This window comes from Poecilia mexicana, unplaced genomic scaffold, assembly GCF_051168715.1.
Source record: "Poecilia mexicana isolate PSO_F unplaced genomic scaffold, ASM5116871v1 scaffold_23, whole genome shotgun sequence".
Taxonomy (NCBI): domain Eukaryota; kingdom Metazoa; phylum Chordata; class Actinopteri; order Cyprinodontiformes; family Poeciliidae; genus Poecilia; species Poecilia mexicana.
Genome location: NW_028263392.1, coordinates 3,843,766 through 3,858,194, shown reverse-complemented (window position 1 = coordinate 3,858,194; position 14,429 = coordinate 3,843,766). Strand labels below are relative to the sequence as shown.

The following is a 14,429-nucleotide window of genomic DNA, read 5'->3' as shown; positions in this document are numbered from 1 at the left end:
TCTCAAAAGTATATTTCAAACAACTTGTTAAATCCATGTCAAGAAAAAAGACAATGTAATTCTGAATGCCAAAGGGCATCCCACTGGGTAAGAATTTGCCCTAGACCAGTGGTCAAGTCCCAGAGTCCTGCAACTTTTCTTCTTTTGAGAGTGGTTAGACTGGGGAGTAGGTAATGAAAGTAGGGGAAGACATGTGGCAAAGGTCATCAGGCCAGGACTCATACCCCTGACGTCCACTTTGAGAACTAAGGTCTCATACATGGGTTGTGCTTTTCCCACAGCAAAAGCACAACCTGCAACTTTTAGATGTGTCCCTTATCCTCCACTTTAATTAAATGGTGAAACTGCTTCTCTATCATGCAGTCTAGCGCTACATTAGCTAATGAGCTAATGTTGGAGCCAGGTGTGCTGAAGCAGAGACATCTCTCAATGACTATCCTAGACCTTGGTAACCGTCAGCTTCTGGTGAAAATAATAGTGTAATGTGTAATGTAACATGGATGACAAAAGAACAATTTAATAATATTCACATTAAAAAAACCTTTAATTTTACATTTTTGAGTTACTCAGCATCCTCAGTGACACATAGTCTAAGCAAACAAGGAAATACATCTGTCCAAAACTGTTAAAATAGACAAGAAAGGAAGAAACATTTATGTACATCATCTCTAACACTTTGCATCTTGAAATCTGGGAAGAATTTAAACCCTTCCAGTCCTCTTTCGGTATGCTGCGACTGTCCCAACAATTAATTACCAGCATATAGTACATGTTTATATGATGGGACTTGGTGAGCTGTTAGCCTTTGTCTTTTGTTTTTTTCTTCTTTTTGTCTGTGGTGCTGCTGGTGGGCGGAGGAGGGATCACAGGTGGAGCTCCCAGTTTTTTTGTTTTGGCCTTTTTCACCTTCTCCTTGATGGCTGCTATGTCCAGTTTTCCTTCTGTGGGAGCTGTGACACAAACACTCAGGTGGTTAATCAGGACTTTACAGTCACCTTACAGTGATAGGTCCTCTGATCTCAGCTACCTTTGGCTGTCTTCATTAATGGCTTCTCTTTGGGAGGAATGAAGGCTTTGTTCCGCTCTTCTTGCTTCTTGGTCAGCGCTTCTGCTTGTTTGACCTGAAAAAAGAACAAACACTATTGTTACATTTCTTCAGGGTGATGCAACTTTACTTCATACGTTTCAGTTCTTTTTTTAGCAAATACTTAAGGAAGTCTCTTTCACATGAAAGTGGCTACATTTAAGCAACAGAAAAAAACCTAACAAATGCTTACCTTAATTTCTCCCATCTTCTTCCTCCTTTTCACACTTTCACGCAAAAAGAATTCACCCGAGGCAAGCTCCTGATCAACCTGTGATGGAATCCAAGCAGTTAAAGTCACAAATTTATCTCAATGTGAGATAAATTGGATAAAAGTCAGACATTAGGTCAGTTAGATAATAAGACAAATGCACTTAGGAGGTGTGATGATATCAAGGTAGTTGCACAAATCCCTTTTTTCACATGCTAACGCCACCTGACCTTGCTTTCAGGCTGTGGAGGAGGGAACGGGGTGTACTCCTTCTTCACGCTCTTCTTCTTGGGTTCCTTGCGCTTGGAGAGGTTCTTGTGGCGGAACTTGGGCAGGAAGCGTTCCCAGTTCTGCATCCGCAGGTCTGGGTCTTTAGAAAGCTCCTGTTTGATCATCAACGTCTGACGGTTCAGGCAGTAAGAAAGAGAAAGTTAGAGTGTTGACTGATGGAACAGAAGAGTAAAAGCTATAGAATGGATAATTAATGGTGTACTCTTTCAATGACCAATGTTAATGGCATTTCCGACAATTGTAAATATTTCCAAAACAATTTTTTATGCCCTCAGCTCCAGGTTGAGCCAGCCATGGCATTCAAACCCAGAGGGATTTGTTTCCGTCAGGAAATCAAGAACAAGGATGGAGAAACTCTTCATTGGACATGAATGTCTTAGACTTTTTACCCTTAAATAGGAAGCTGTGTCGGAGAGCAGCTAACATACCTTGATGTTGTAGATGGGGTGGATGTTCTTCATGGTGTCCATTACCACTTTGCGTACCTGTATAATAAAATAATTATTCTTCGTTCTGCGGTACTTTCATTACACTTAGAACTATAAAATATAAACTTTGCAGTGAATCAATTTATACTTTGTTGAGTGTGCCTTTTAGCAATATATCTAATACTGCTAGAAATCCTCTTTATTTTACTATACAGGGGCAGTATTTTGTAAAATAGACTTTTTTGAGCTTGTGATGACTTCCTGAAAGTAGAGTTTCAGAAGAGCAGGAGTTTTAAAGAGACAGTGGCCCGATTTCTTTTAAGTTATATGCGACATTTGTAACTTTTTTAACATCAGAGTTACTTTATTGTTCTATATGCAAAGTGATACCATCTCGACGGAAAACACATAATACTGCCCTTTTAAGTTGTCAATCTCGGCCTCCGTTAACAGCAGAAATGTATCAGAATCAAAGGTTGGATGTATAAAACTCTATTTTTGTTTAAACATTTGAGTTTTCCAAACATACTACAGACTTACAGCAGGCCACTGTGACACACTTACCTCTTTTAGGCCATTGTAGGGCCCCAGTGCTGACACAGTGTTACCCTGCACCATCACATAGCAGTTGGTTAACAACTCTAATGCCTAGAAAACAAAAGAAAAAAAAAAAAAACACCATGAAAAAGATTATTTAATAAGTTAATATTTAACAATTGGTTACAGAATAATTTTTACATTGTAATACAATTATAACTGGTTAGCTGAATTGCAGAGGGGAAGAGAAATTCTGTAGCTAAAACACTCTGCTGCCACCTGGTGGAACTTTACTAATAATTTGTTTCCACTGATGAATGTATGCGTTTTACAAGAAAGATGTAGTATATATATATATATATATATATATCTCGAGACAATATTTACACAAGGTAAACTTTTTATGCTGAATTAGCTCTGATGTAACAAGCTAAATTAGTTTTAGGTTTTACCTTTAAGGTGGAGCCCTTGGGGCCAATCAGCCGCTGCCTCCGCTTCACAAACCGCTCTCTGTTCCTCACCATAGTGCCGATTTTTATTATGTCACAGGCCACATCATCTTGTAATATGCGGACAGCCTGGAAACAAGCAGGATGACAGTGGAAGGTAATCCGTGTTTTCAGAGGGTGGTACAGGTTAGGGACTGTGTGAACCAGGTAGGTTGTGATAAACAGAGCAGAGGCCTTTACCTGCTCAAATGGGACGCTTCTTGCCAGCAGCTTAACGAGGTCTCTGGCTTTCAAAATGGCATATGGATCGAATGTCTTCTTGGTGGTGCTGACGGTGACACTTCCCTCGATCAGGTCCAGAGAAGCTTTGATGTGCTGAAAGAAACAAGATTTAGCAACATTTGGGAATGGGCTGAAAACCCGGGCCCTGAAGCAATACCAATATGACTAATGAACAGGCTTCTGATGAAACCTATAAGCAGGGGTGTCCAAAGTCGGTCCTCGAGGGCCGGCATCCTGCATGTTTTAGTTCTTCCCCTAGTGGTAGTAACAACCTCCTGAGCAAGTGAATGTTCTCCTTAAGCCTTCTAACGAGCCATCGTTTGATGCAGGTGTACTAAACCAGGGAGAAAACTAAAACATGCAGGATGCCGGCCCCTCGAAGACCGACTTTGGACACCCCTGCCTATAAGACTTGAGCTTATTTTTATAATTTATTAAAAATAAAATTGTCCCAATTCCAATCCATGATCTCAGCTGTTCACGCTAAAGCCAACACATTTAATTTCAATCTGGAGTTAATATATTTTTAAATTGACTCTTTGTAGCAAAAGACAAAGCACTATTAGGTCTGTGGTCACCATGTTTTTGGCAATACAGTGCAAAAATAAAAACTTCACACATACGTAAGCTCTTTCCATTAGTTATCTTGGAAGTTAAATTTTTCATTGAATATCCAATAAAAGCTCTGAAAAATGTAAATCGGTGGGATGACTGCATGTACATACCAGGTCTCCCAGAGCTTTCTCCACCAGCGGCCAGCACTCTTTCAGGTAAGCTTCCCTGTATTTGGGGAACAACGTGGCGAAGCTGCTCTCCTCCAGCAGCCCGCGGGGGTTGTCCTCTCTGGTGAACGCCGGCTCCTTCCACCCATCAGGAACAGTCAGGAGTTCAGATTCATCCACTGCGAGGCACACAAGAAATCACATTCAGTGAAAGTATGTCACTACAAGTGACAAAAAGATTTTTAAAGCTTGATACAAATTGCGCATCAGCCAATCACAACAACTCGATGCATTTCGGCATCTAAACACCTTGTCAAAGGTTCACCTAATAAAGTTACGAGTGTCGATGGAGTCCATTATATTTAAATCCTGTCAGAGGATCTGTAACAGACTTCTAGATTTTTTAATGAGTTTCATTGTCGCATTGTTAACTTTATGATACAATATGTAAACAGTTAACAGCACAGACAGAGCGAAGTCATTTCGTAAACCGACTGGAGTGGATTACAGCGTGCATCATGATGGGTAACGAATACGTCAACAAATTTGGAATAAAAATGTCTTCCGTAAACTTTTTTTTTTTTTTTGCTCCCTGCATTAGCAGCTAACAGTCTGGGACTCTGTAGGATCCAGAACTTACCTTGAACTTTGGCCTTTTTGGGGCTTTTAGCTGTTTGGGCTCCACTCATGCCGTCTTTAGCGGTGGAGGCCGCCATTTTTGAGAAACGGCGGAAGTGACGCAAATCTTTGCTTCTTCCTGTAAACGTAACTGTTTACAGAAAGGACTGTTCATATTTCTAAATATAAAACGGAGATGTGTAACTTGACTGCCTTTTCTATATAAAAAACTGCGTTATTTAAAAGAGAAAAAGACTTAGTTGTATATATAATAAAATGCGGATTTAACTGCGTTTTTATTTTTAATAATTGAAAAATAATTACGTTAATTAGCTATTTTTTTCATTAGCATTGCCGCACCGCTCACCATAGTAGCAAATTGTTTTTTTTAATCCACTATGCATACTTACAGTATATAACATGAAAATATAAAACAAAAATTAGATTAAAGAGAATTGTCTATCGTCTTCATAAGGAGGTTATGGTTTTTACTTCAGTTTCAGAGTAAAGATCCCAGAACAGAAATTCAGACATTTAAAAGCAATTCAACTTCAAATAAACATTTTTCTGGCTTTTGTCTCATGTATAAATCAGACTTTTTTTTTTTTTTTTACCTTTTATGAATCCTTACACTTTACTCTATTTGTAAACTTTGGAGGTTTTTCCTTGACCAGTCACAGTGTGACAAGTATTTAAAAAATAAAAGACCTTTAAAATCACTGCTGTCTATTTTTCCTCCATTTTAAACTTCAATAATTCACCAGCATGGAAAAACATCAGGACATTTGGGTAGACCGCAGCAATTAAAAATTTGGCATTTTCTATTAACTATGTTTTGTTTCTGTAACCCGCCTGTCCCCTCAAACAGCTTTCAGATAACAGTTAATGGCTTTGATCTGCGGGGGAGCAGTTTCCATGGTCACACCAACACAAAAAGGTCTCAGAAGTGATTTCAAGCTGTTTATTGAAGCCGTAGCTTCTCATAGTACATCATCACTGCCTTAATGGCACTCAGTGAGAGCACAGAGATTCCTAAAAAGCTTATTAATGCAGCAATGATAACAATCACGCTCATGTGCTCTGCCCCTGAAAGAGAGAGAAATAAGTTTACCCGAAACACAGAACATTAGGAACATTTATTGTAAGTATGATTTGCTAATTAAAATGTGTTAATTTGAATGAAAAAAAAACAAAAAAAAACTACAAATTACATCAGGTGATCTTGTTGAAGTTTGTGCCATAATTCATTATGCTAATCTGAGGCGGTAGACTCACAGTCGGACGGATGGCTGGACTTCACCCTCATGTTGACCGTCAGCGGTCCAGCAGACACAACTGCAGCTCGTTTCTCTCGTTTGTCCGTCTGGCCAGCCGACCTTTTTGGGCGCAACTGGATGCTGCAGTTCTGCAATTAAATAAGGGTCAGCTAGTTTCTTTTAAAGCAAGGTCACAACATATAAAAAGTTAAAGCTTGTAAATCTTCTCTCATTTCACAGAAATAAAAGGAAAAAAAATTCCTTGGATGATCGGAAAACGTAAAAGAAATTAACAGACATTTGTCATACAGCATTAGAAGAATAATTTCTTCATAAACTGATTTTAAAACCAACTAAAATAAAAACAAATTTGGTTTTAATATGATTATCCTAAAGAAAAAAATTAGTCAGTTTGATATCTTCAGGATCAAATATTTGGCTTGAATAAATATCCAGGAAGTTGTGGCTTGCATATAGATATGGGCCAATTCCCAGTACGAATGTATGGAAAGATTTTAAATAACTGCTTTCAAAGCTGCCAACATGTTTGACATATTCCTCTTACAGTTTATCCTCTTAATGATGCTAAAGAATATGTTGCAAACTGACAAGATAACATACCATCTGTGTCTTGGTACTGCGGTTTGAATTTCAAAGCTCAGAGTCAGAGGTCAATTGTTTGATTTGATCACCACCAAGGTTTTAATACAAGGCCAAGTAAAACCCAGGATGTGGACAGATTAATCTGGATTTGAAGACACCTTACAGTTGATCATAGTTCATTATTAGAGTGCATTTTATATGAATGAGGGCAAAGCTCTACACTCAGTGGATCTGATGCCATTATCTGCACAGTCTTACCTGAGTGCGGTCTTCCTTATGCCCACATATGTTGGTCAGGCAGTGGAAGTAGAGCGGTAGGCCTTTGGGCATGTGGAACATCTGGATGGAAAACCTGCTCCTCTGTGCCAGGCCGTTAGCAGAGAGCCACTGGAATGTGTTGTCAGTGGGACAGCTGAAGGGAAGCGGTGGAACAAACAGTCTCCTTAAAATCTACAGTAAATATTTAAAAACACTATACACGAGGTAACCTTAAATAAAACTTATAGTGCCTCGCAAAAGTATTTATACCAGTTTGTGTTTGGAATGTAAAACTGTTCAAATTTAAAAGTATTTGGTTGGATTTCTTTTTTAATTTATGTAATGGGACCAAGACAAATTAGTGCAGAACTCAGGTACATGCTGATGATTCATTATCAAATTTTTAAGAAGCGGGGCATGCTTTTGTCACCTAAATAAATTCTGGTGTAACCAACTGTGTAGAATGCAATCTCACTGTATAATCGAGCTGTTCTGTGAAGGAGTCAAAGTGTTAGTTAGATAAACACCAAGCAGGCCAGGGAAAAAGTTGTAGAGAAATTTAAAGTAGGATTAGCTAATAAAAGGTTGTCCAAAACTTAACATCTTACAGAGAACCGTTTACTATCTGAAGATGGAAAAGCACATGTGAACCTTCAAGGGAAGGCTTTACACCTCAAGTGTCAGGCTGGGAAAAGAGAAAATTAATCAGAGGCAGCAAAGAGGAAAAACCAACACTGAACATTTTGGGATACAAACAGAGCTCCGTGTCTGGAAGGAAACCAGTGACCCTCCTCACTGTCCTGCTGTGTGGAGGCTTTTCTTCAGATCAGAGTTTGAATGATGTTGTAGAGACTAATGAGCAAAAATGTCAGCCTCCATATGTAGCAACCTGCAATCTTGTCAGTGACACAGCAGTACTCCACCAGCCACTACAGCAGGGCTAGGATGAGGGGGCGTTTTGGCCGTATCAAAATTGGTTTGGATACTGATAATTTTTAGATTTCCAAATGAAAACAGAAGAATATAAGAAAAACATACCCATCTTCAAGAAAGACAGCCTGGACTGCGTCTTGTGGATCGGTGCTCTCGGTGGCCCAGCAGGACTCCACCTGCAGCAGCATATCCGAGGCAAATGAGCGGTTTGTCTGCAGAGCCACCTGGAAGTACAAGGTGTCCTCGTGTCCCAGCTCTATGGGATCCGCGTAAGCACGGCTGTAAGACTCGTCCTTAAACAAGTGCATGGTCAGACCCAGCAGTACCGATGAGTTAAACTCTACCAGGGAGAGTAAGGACAGCCTGAAACCAAAACAGCACACCCTCAAACTCATCTATTCCAACTGATTTCATCTTATAAAATTAGGAAAGCACTAGGATGTGTTCCTCACCATTCCATGCTTGCAACGACTTGAGCATTTCGGACATAGTGTCGAGGGTAGATGCACTTCCAGACAACCTTGAGATCTCGCCGGCTGATTGTATGCTCTTTACTCAAACTGATGCTCAGAGTATTTTGGAGCACGATGTGGGTTTTATTCCCCTGGATACACACACGCACACACACTTCTATGCAAACAATTTAAAAACATCCCCCAAAAAAGCAGCAAGTGTCAATGACATTTTCCAACATTGAACAATTAAAATGAAGTAAATTTGAAAACAAATGAAGTGGCTAAAGCAGCATTTTCTTCTGAAATGCAAGTTAGTTTGACCTCTTTCTCCATTCCACACCCTGGTGGATGCCGCGAGGTGTTGAAGTAGTACACAACCTCCGTCTCATTCACTGGACACTGGCCGTCATTCAGTTTGACCTCAAGCTTTCCCCCAAACAGAGAGGTCAGGTAGGCTTTTGCTATTCCACCTGTTATAACTCTCTGCAGACACTGGCTGAAAAGTCCTTTATCTGTTTGAGACAAGAGATGCTGCATTTTTTAGCAGGACTTTTACATGCATTTTATTTTTTTGTGGATGTCAGTTCAACAAGAAACCGGTCAGAGCTCTGAACTGTACAATCTGTAATATATTCAGCAGTTAACAGTGTTCAGACTGACAGGTAAGTCAAAGGTTTTCCACCAGTGTATAATCTTTATTGCAACACCATGGACTTGACATTGCATGGGAAACCTTCCTGGATTGATGGATAGCAACAATTGTTCCTCTGTTGAAACTTGTTTAATCCAGAACTGCAAAGTGCCAAAAATCCTGTGTGATCTTTTTATCAGGACTTTAAACTATCCAATATAAATAACTTTCATGAGTTAAACCTTCCCTTTAAATATCAGTCAAGAGTGGGACCTATTTCAAATGAAAAGCAAAGTGTTTTTACAAAAACATCAAGAGTGCTGCTTTGTACCTTTGCAGACTGGATGTGAAGCTGCAGGTAGATGTAGAAAAGAGCCGACGTCATAGTAACCGTCCTGGCAGACACACCTGTATGAGCCCAGAGTGTTGACGCACACAGAATCACGGGGACAGAAAGGTTGCATGGATGCACACAAGTCTGAACCTGAAAATACAAAAAGCCTCAAAAATTGTTTTGACTGAGAATAACGTATTGTACATGAGACCAAGGTAAGCACCATGACATCACTTACCATCCCAGTAAATGACTCCGTTCTCTACACTGATGTCAGACATGTTAAGAGAGCTAATGTGTCTGAGCTGGTCGTCAACTGGTAGGTCGACGTTTTTTGTGTTAGATGCATCAAAGGACCTAAAAACAACTGCTGTCCTTGCTGGCTCATCTGCAGGTCCCAGAAAATCCAGCTCAATGCGGGCTGGCCGCTCATAGTCCTTCAGCAGTTCCTCCAGCTTAAAGGACACAGATAATCTTTCAATTATGGCAGAACCATTTTAGTTTGTTGCATATGTATGAAAAATGCTGCTTAAATTAAAGTGATCTTGTGTCTTGTATGCAATGATTTATAAACTATAAAGTTCCTTGCCAATGTATTCAGAACCTTTAAACTTTTATTTTTAGCATTTAGACAGATATAGCACTTTTTAGATTTCAGTTTATAAAAAAAAGATTTAAAAACTACATTTCATTTGGTTTCCACTTCATGAACTTGTACTTTGTGTTGGTCTATCAAAATCTTATTAAAACACATTGAAGCTTAATTTTGAGCAGTTTAGAAACATGATAAAGTTTAAGAGGTATGAATAATTTATGATCAATACTATCAAAACCGATATCCAAAAGTTATTTACAAGTCTATTGGTTGTGTAACATGTAAATATCTAACAAGGCATCACCTCAACAACAAATTTGACCATAGTAAATGTAACTATAACACACAAACCTGTTTTGTATATATTCCAAGTTACTCATTTGTCTCACCTTAGTCTTTAGAATCTGATCCAGCTTAGCTCTAGATTCTGATGGGTCATTCCGTTGATCATGAGGCAAAGACCAGGGAACGACCATCCTAAGACCAATGTTGTTTAAATCAAACTGCAGCTCTACAAAAAAGGCCCAATGTAGAAAGTTAGCTTTTGTTTCAAAACACAAAGTCTACCTCAACAAGGTTGATGACACCTACAACTGACCATTATTGTGAGGGGATTCAATGGCCCTCACATCAATCTCGAACGTTGAATTGACTCCTTCAAAACCCAAACGGGACGGTTCAGGCTCCCACAGGCCGTTGCACTCCTCCCATATGTCCAGAATGTAGGACTTTCCTGCCTCCAGATCTGGAAGAGGCAACTCGTTGTTGAACACACGGCTGCTCTCGATGAGGGAGTTGTTCTCCAGGGAGAGCTTGTATATGTAAGCTACTGCCTGCTGATTAGGGAGGCTAGGTGTCCACACAACTGTGGAATCACTGGCACGAAACCTGAGCTCGGACACACCGCCAGGACCTGATTATTTACAAGAATAACAAAAACGCAAAAAGTGAGTTGTGTCACCTGATTACAGATTGTGGGAATACAATAGACAGTCAGATGCTCAGATTTGTGTTACCTGTGTGAGCTGTGATTGTCCTGACACTCATGACCACGTTGTCACCACACACCGCCGCCACCTTGGCTTGGTACTTCTGGCATGGCAGAAGCCCAGCCACAGTGTGCATGGTCAAGAGTGTGGTGCCCTTCAGCGCCCCCTCATGGTAAACTCTAAACGTGGAGATGGACGAGGTGTTCTTTACCTCCCAGCTTAGAGTGTAATTGTTGGGCGCAAACGAAGTCTGGTGCAAGAAGTAAATGTTGGAGAAATCTGGCAAGAAGACGGATCAGGTTTTCTGACATCAAAATCATAACTTTTATGGAGAACTTTAAACAATACTGGTTTTTAAAATGAAAAACCTAGCATTTCCCTAGAAAGTAAGAGATTGGTGACAGTTGTTGAGTTGATGTATAAAACAATCCTAAACACACTGCCAAAGCTATAATGGTAAGGTTTAGATCAAAGTATATCAATATACATGATCTGGTTAAATGTCAGACTTACCAGAGTTTCCTTCATTCAGGACCATTCTGCTGTAGCGCGACTCCAACCCCAACTGGCAAACAGTGTGCAGGCCAAACTTCAGCCTGATACAGGGTTGCAGGTCGGACAGCGTGAACGTGAAGCTGTCGTCTGTCATCCACAACTCTGTCTCCTCTATGACATGGTCCGTACCATTAAGGTAGAAGATCGTGAGGAGGAAAACCGAGTACTTCAGGTTTTCAGGGCAATCCCACGCCAAGGATATACTGCTGCTGCTCCACGACTTTACTTCGAAATACTTTGGAACATCTGGGTCTAGTGGAGGCGGGGAACATTTTATGAGCCTGAAATTCCTCAACTTGCATATTAAAATACTGTTTTCAACTGCAAGGTCTACATGTTCATACCTGAAATAGTAGAGAGGCATGTGAAAGAGTAGGTATCTGCAATCTCCACACAGACCATGTAGCGGGTGCAGGGGTCCAAGGCGGTGAAGCGGTAGTGGTCCAGGGTGGTGTTGTCCTCAAAGAAGGGGTTGTAGGATCCCATTTCAGTGTGGTAAAGGGTCACCATGTGAGAGGGGACATCTTCTGGATTGTTCACCAACCAGGACACCAGTAACATGAAGGGACTCCTGGTCTCCAGTTTGATGGGGAAGCGCAATGTATGACCTCAGAGGAGAGAAAATGTTCATTCAAGTGGTTGGCATGCAGAGGTGATATCTAAACTTTTTCACCCCAAAAGCCTACTTTATCGCAAAATGTGAAAAACTTCAAGAGGTATTAATATTTGTGAATCATTTTATAAGCTCAACTTTCAAGTCATCATCCTCAAAGTGTTAGTGAAAATTTCTTCATACCAACAGCGAGGAAGAAGTTCTCATCCTGGTGGAGGAACATTATGCCACTTTCACAAGCAAACACCTCAGTAGGTTCAAGCAACTCCAGGAAGCCCTGAAGAACAAATACGCAAGTAAATTTTGTCCCAATGGAAGCAGTGTATAACACTGTAACAATGACATTCATCTTTGAACAAAAGTAAGCTTAAATATATGTTAGCAATACCTTGGTCACATTTGCTGGCTGCTCTAAGGGTTTGTGTTTGCCTGTGATTTTGATCATCTTTGTACCTGAAATTGAGAAGGTTCTTACAGGGTACAACTAATTGATAAAAACACACACACACACGCACACACACACACACACACACACACACACACACACACACTTTGGTTCTTACGTGGGCTGATTGTTAGGGTCCATCTCTGAGTAAAGCCTCCATACTGCAATGCAACTTTGTTTTCTACAACTGGAGACACTGTTACAGAGGTAACTCGCCCTGCTTTTCTCATTGGGTTCAGTGAAGTGCCGTTGAGCCACAAGTTTCCATTTTGCCTGAAAGAACAAAAATACTTTAAAAACAAGTCTTTATACTTTGAAGCAATAATTGTTTCCTTTACAATTCATTTAAGATAAACTTCTGATTTCTTTACATATCCTATTCCAAATACAAAGAATGTTTAAGATGTATAATAGTAAAATTATTTTTCAGGAATTTTGGCTAGATGAAGGTTTAGCTTTGATTCATACTAGCAAAACTATCAAGCATAATTAAATTATAACTACACAATATGATAATTCAGAAATGGTTTAATAGTTGTTGGTCCAACAATTTTAAAGATAAGATGAAATGTGCAAAACATTGTCAATTAATTATAAAGAGGGTTTCAGTGATTATGTAAAGCTAAACATGATGTTTCCCATTGATTTTAGAAAAGAATACCACTTTAAGCAAACATAATTTATGCTAAATGTAAATAAATTACCGTTTATCAAAAGTGATAACGCTAAAAGTTGAGAGATCCCCATCTCATTTTCAAATCTATAATTAAGTTCTAGGTTGAATGACAAAAACTCCCAGCAGTATGAATATAGGCATGTAACAGTAGAAAATATGTACTAAATATATCTTAGAAATTCTATGCAACAACTTTGTTTTTTATGTTCAGTAGTTTAGTTGCATAAAAAGTCTACTTCAATCCAAATAGGATGGGCCCAACATCTTCTAAATCCAGCCCTGTTTTGTGACATTTAGGAAACGAAAAAATATAAGAAACCTCCTTGTGACGTTTTCACTGCGGATATTTCAACAGCAGTTAACAGAAACAGCTGAACTGTCACGAGACTGACAAAAGACAACGTTAAAAAAAAGAAAGACCGGTGAGTGCATGTTTTTACTACGCTATTTATTTGCTACCGAAATTCCGCTACTCGTTATTTTGTGATAGCGTTATATTTTAATTTATGGCCTATAGTTGGGGAGAATAAAGCTCGTAACAAAATACTACATAGGAGCACGAGAGCGCTGCTGGCCGACAGTTACTTTTACTGCTGCGTCATAAGTATTTCAGCAGCTAGGAGTTTTACTACAGGTACATTTCTGGTTATTTTTTTTTACCCATTTAAAGCGTCCTCCGTGTCCAGCCAACAAAGTGAGAATAGCATGTCGTAGCACCTTCCTGTATTTAAATAAATGTAAACATTTACCAAGTTATCGTACGCATAATTGAACAGAAGAGAGTAGGTCCATACTTACCAAACGAATGAGGCACCAATATGAAAAATATAAAGGAAAATTCTAACGAGTTCCTAAAAGCATTAAAATACATATTAAATAACATAATTAGGCGATGTTTTGGTATTTAAGCTCGCTCTGAATATGAATTTCCTTACATTTTCTTTCTTTTCCGAGTATTTACCAAACTGAGAAGCAGGAAAGGACAGACAGGCTGTTAATAAGAGGCAGGTGTGCAGAGCTACTCCTCACCTGCTCAGGTTTTCTGACGTCACAAAAAATGTTTGAGGAAAAAAAAGGAAAAAGGAAATATATTAACGGAACGGTTCTTTGTACTGCTGTAAATGTCGTTCATAAAAACAACTTTTAATTATAGCCTACGATTTTTTTTTTAACTTTGTTTTTTGTTTGATTTGGGGTGTTTGCGGTTTTGTGGCATTATTGATCATTATTATTGTTTAAATATCAGTAAATTAATTAATATAAATCAATATAAAAATTGTAAATATAAAAAAAATTTCACCAAAAAAATCTTCAGCAATTTTCTATAAAAAAGTCTGAATCGTCAAAAATTTTCTAGAAAATCTAAAAATTTCAGATTAAGCTCAGAAATGTTCTAGAAAAAAGTAGAAATGTCTTGAGTTTCAAAAGTTGAAATTTTTTGACCTTTGAAACTCAGAAAACATC

The 14,429-nt window shown here is 39.1% G+C and overlaps 2 protein-coding genes across 3 annotated transcripts; both read right to left on the bottom strand.

The window, feature by feature from the left end:
- Window positions 1–525: 525 nt before the first annotated feature.
- krr1 (KRR1 small subunit processome component homolog) lies at window positions 526–4,833 on the bottom strand. The gene is made up of 10 exons (XM_015003585.2): window positions 4,645–4,833; window positions 4,008–4,183; window positions 3,241–3,375; window positions 3,004–3,129; window positions 2,579–2,662; window positions 2,015–2,071; window positions 1,526–1,696; window positions 1,278–1,355; window positions 1,028–1,121; window positions 526–950 (listed from the first exon to the last, which is right to left on the bottom strand). The coding sequence occupies exons 1-10, from the start codon at window positions 4,718–4,720 to the stop codon at window positions 799–801; spliced, it is 1,149 nt and encodes a 382-aa protein (XP_014859071.2). The 5' UTR covers window positions 4,721–4,833; the 3' UTR covers window positions 526–798.
- Window positions 4,834–5,569: 736 nt separating this feature from the next.
- LOC106927784 (uncharacterized) lies at window positions 5,570–14,009 on the bottom strand. Of its 2 annotated transcripts, XM_015003583.2 has the most exons (19): window positions 13,901–14,009; window positions 13,764–13,816; window positions 13,626–13,686; window positions 12,408–12,562; window positions 12,233–12,297; window positions 12,028–12,121; window positions 11,576–11,839; window positions 11,190–11,483; window positions 10,704–10,955; window positions 10,286–10,600; window positions 10,077–10,198; window positions 9,331–9,547; window positions 9,090–9,242; window positions 8,449–8,639; window positions 8,125–8,276; window positions 7,778–8,035; window positions 6,740–6,893; window positions 5,898–6,027; window positions 5,570–5,708 (listed from the first exon to the last, which is right to left on the bottom strand). In XM_015003583.2, coding segments are annotated over exons 1-19 (3,057 nt in total). In that variant the 5' UTR covers window positions 13,903–14,009; the 3' UTR covers window positions 5,570–5,583. The 2 variants fall into 2 exon arrangements, with proteins under 2 accessions (XP_014859069.2, XP_087859347.1); XM_088003221.1 differs by lacking the exon at window positions 13,901–14,009 and having other exon boundaries at window positions 13,764–13,892.
- Window positions 14,010–14,429: the final 420 nt, after the last annotated feature.

Excerpts from the sequence above, each read along its gene's own strand:
- krr1 (XM_015003585.2), bottom strand. The coding sequence starts at position 4,720 with ATGGCGGCCTCCACCGCTAAAGACGGCATGAGTGGAGCCCAAACAGCT. Across the intron at positions 4,184-4,644 it reads CAAAAAGGCCAAAGTTCAAG|TGGATGAATCTGAACTCCTG; the intron begins GTAAGTTCTGGA and ends TGTGCCTCGCAG. Across the intron at positions 2,072-2,578 it reads CCTACAATGGCCTAAAAGAG|GTACGCAAAGTGGTAATGGA; the intron begins GTAAGTGTGTCA and ends TTTATTATACAG.
- LOC106927784 (XM_088003221.1), bottom strand. The coding sequence starts at position 13,848 with ATGTTATTTAATATGTATTTTAATGCTTTTAGGAACTCGTTAGAATTT. Across the intron at positions 11,484-11,575 it reads ATGCCTCTCTACTATTTCAG|ACCCAGATGTTCCAAAGTAT; the intron begins GTATGAACATGT and ends CGCCTCCACTAG. Across the intron at positions 9,243-9,330 it reads CGGAGTCATTTACTGGGATG|GTTCAGACTTGTGTGCATCC; the intron begins GTAAGTGATGTC and ends TTGTATTTTCAG.